Source organism: Camellia sinensis, chromosome 12 (assembly GCF_055761805.1).
Source record: "Camellia sinensis isolate YWXY chromosome 12, ASM5576180v1, whole genome shotgun sequence".
Lineage (NCBI taxonomy): Eukaryota > Viridiplantae > Streptophyta > Magnoliopsida > Ericales > Theaceae > Camellia > Camellia sinensis.
Window position 1 is genome coordinate 110,847,301 of NC_138972.1, and position 2,558 is coordinate 110,849,858.

At 37.6% G+C, this 2,558-nt stretch overlaps 1 protein-coding gene across 1 annotated transcript; it reads left to right on the forward strand.

Moving 5' to 3' along the window:
- The first annotated feature begins 449 nt into the window (after nt 1–449).
- LOC114284880 (protein FANTASTIC FOUR 3) lies at nt 450–1,397 on the forward strand. The gene has a single exon (XM_082897170.1). It carries the CDS (start codon nt 450–452, stop codon nt 1,395–1,397), a length of 948 nt encoding a protein of 315 aa, XP_082753296.1.
- Nucleotides 1,398–2,558: the final 1,161 nt, after the last annotated feature.

A 2,558-nucleotide genomic window follows, 5' to 3' on the forward strand; every position in this document is an offset into this window, starting at 1 on the left:
TTTAAAAAGAAAAAAAACAATAAAAATTCCCATCTTTAAAAATCTTGTTTTGTTCATCATTTTGCTCATTTCTTTGGCTCACCATAAAATGTGTGGCAGAGTAAAAACTGACTGATTCAAGTGGGCACAAAAGCTCTCACCTTCTCTTTCTAGTCTCTACTCATAGATCCCTCACTACTATCATCACTTTTTTGCATCTATAAATTCACCCCCACCTCTTTAACTTCTCTCTCATGTTCTCTCCTCTTTTCCCATCTCTCTCTCCAATTTTAACCCACCATTTCAATTGTCTCACAAATAAAATCTTGGATTTTTCTTCAAATCTTATCTGTCATATTTATATTGTACCTCTAATCTCTTCAAATTTCAAAATTCTTGCATTTTAGCATAGGAGTCCATTTCCTCTGTTCCTGCCTTGTTTCCTTCATATCTCATTCTCAGACAAAGTTATGTCATCAATTGTGTGTCAAGGGTTGCAATCGTGCCTTGAGCCTCGGCTCATCGAACCACGTGTTTTGAGGCACAAATTGGGTCCAAACTCTTCTTCCCAATCCCTTCCATGGCCTCAAAGGCCTTCCGTGTTGCGACATCAACAAGAACACCAAGAGAATTCTCATAATGAAGAAGAAAAGAGCAACAAAAACAACAACAACGGTGACTTGGGTGGTTGGAGCTTCATACAAGCCCTCACCGGCACGTCTCACAATTGCAAAGAAGTGACCGAGAAGGAGAAAGTCTATGTCCACCCTCTTGTCAAGCTCTCTTCTTCAACTCTAAGCAACAAAAGCTTGGAAATGTGCACTGAGAGTTTGGGAAGCGAAACTGGCAGCGACATTAGCGAAAGAAGCGATGAAATCACTTCACTTTCGTTGAAGAGTGAGAACACTCACTTGACAGAGCGATCAAAAGCCGAAAAATTCTCAAAGAAACTCACTAGCAGTGCTAGTTTTCCTCCTCCCCTGACTTCGATCAGTGGATCAGACAACGTTCGAGTAAGGCCTTGTCGCGAAGGTGGCCGGTTAGTTCTAAAAGCTGTCACAGTTGCTCCTTCCAGCACTTTCTTTCAAACCGAGCGTGTCAATGGCCGGCTTAGGCTTTGTTTGCTGAATTGTGACAGTTATGAAGTAGTTGAGGGAGTTGATGCAACTAAAGCTGGAGGAGAATATTATGATGGTGATGGTGATGGTGATGATGATGATGGTGAAGTTGGTGGGGATGATGATGATGATGATGATGATGATGATGAATGGGTTGAGGGCATAGGAGGGAATAGTGGGAATGTTGGGTGTGAAATTGAGATTGGAGAGTTTCCAAGGCCAAGTAGGTGCAAAGAAGGTGGTGGGAGTGGGAACAAAGGGATGTCAAGTTTGGGACCATTTTGGGTGGCTATTTCTTAAAGCTCTCTGCTGACAACATATATATATATATATATATATATATTTATATATATTTTTTCCTTTCTTTTCTTTTGGTAATTGAGAATCGGTCCTAGGCGCAAACTTGTGATATATGTGACGACTTGCTAGCCTCACATATCACTTCAATCAGAAAGTTGAAAGTCTATTTTTCCTATTGTTTTGTATTTTCATTTTCCTTCTTCATCATTGTCTTAGTAAAGGGCAGTTATTATGGTTATTGGACATCATCAAGTACTCTCTCTCTCTTTCTATTGTCTTTGTCCATTCATGATTCATGTTGAATTATATTCCAACAATACTATGGAGAATAACAATAATGCTATGAACATTAAAAAAAAAGAAAAAAATTTAAAAATTGAAATGTATAGAGATCAAAATGATTTTGAATGTGACCAAGATAATATCAAGTTTGAATCCACACAATAGCGTCATTTCGAATTAGTTTTCAAACTATTTTATTATTATTATTATTTTTTTCACATAGTGTATAAAACAGTTCTTTCTATCCACATGAGTTTAGAGTTGCTCCAAAAGTTAGGACCATTACCTTGATTCACCGATAACCATATTATTATTGAAAATTCACCTGTTGTTGGGCTCACAATTTTTCATGGGTCACATTCAAGCAAGCAAACTAAACTCTTATTTATGTATGGGTCTGGACCGTCTCTAGTCCAAATCTGAGACAATCTAGTCCAGTTCAACTCATTAGGTCCACTTTTGAGTTCATTTTCGATAATCAGAACCGTCCGTATTGTATGATTTGTTGAATATATTATTCCTGTAAAGCATCACGTTAATCGGATAATGGATACTATCTATTCGGATCACTTTTGTCTGGAAAAAATGGACGGTTAGAAAATTAACGGTTCATAAAAAAGTGATCCGAATACATCGCATCCATTATCTGATCGACGTGATTTTTACAGAGATAATGTATTCAATAAATCTTAAAATATGAACAATTTAAATTATCAAAAACATGTTAAAAAATAAACTCAATGAGCCAGACTGGACCCTCCAGTCCAGATGGTGGACTGGTGGCAAGCCCCAGCCTTTATATTGTATCTCCATGGTATGAGAAGGGCCAAGTCTCACAGTCATAGCATCAATTGAGGTTTGTGCTAAAAATGATCACCA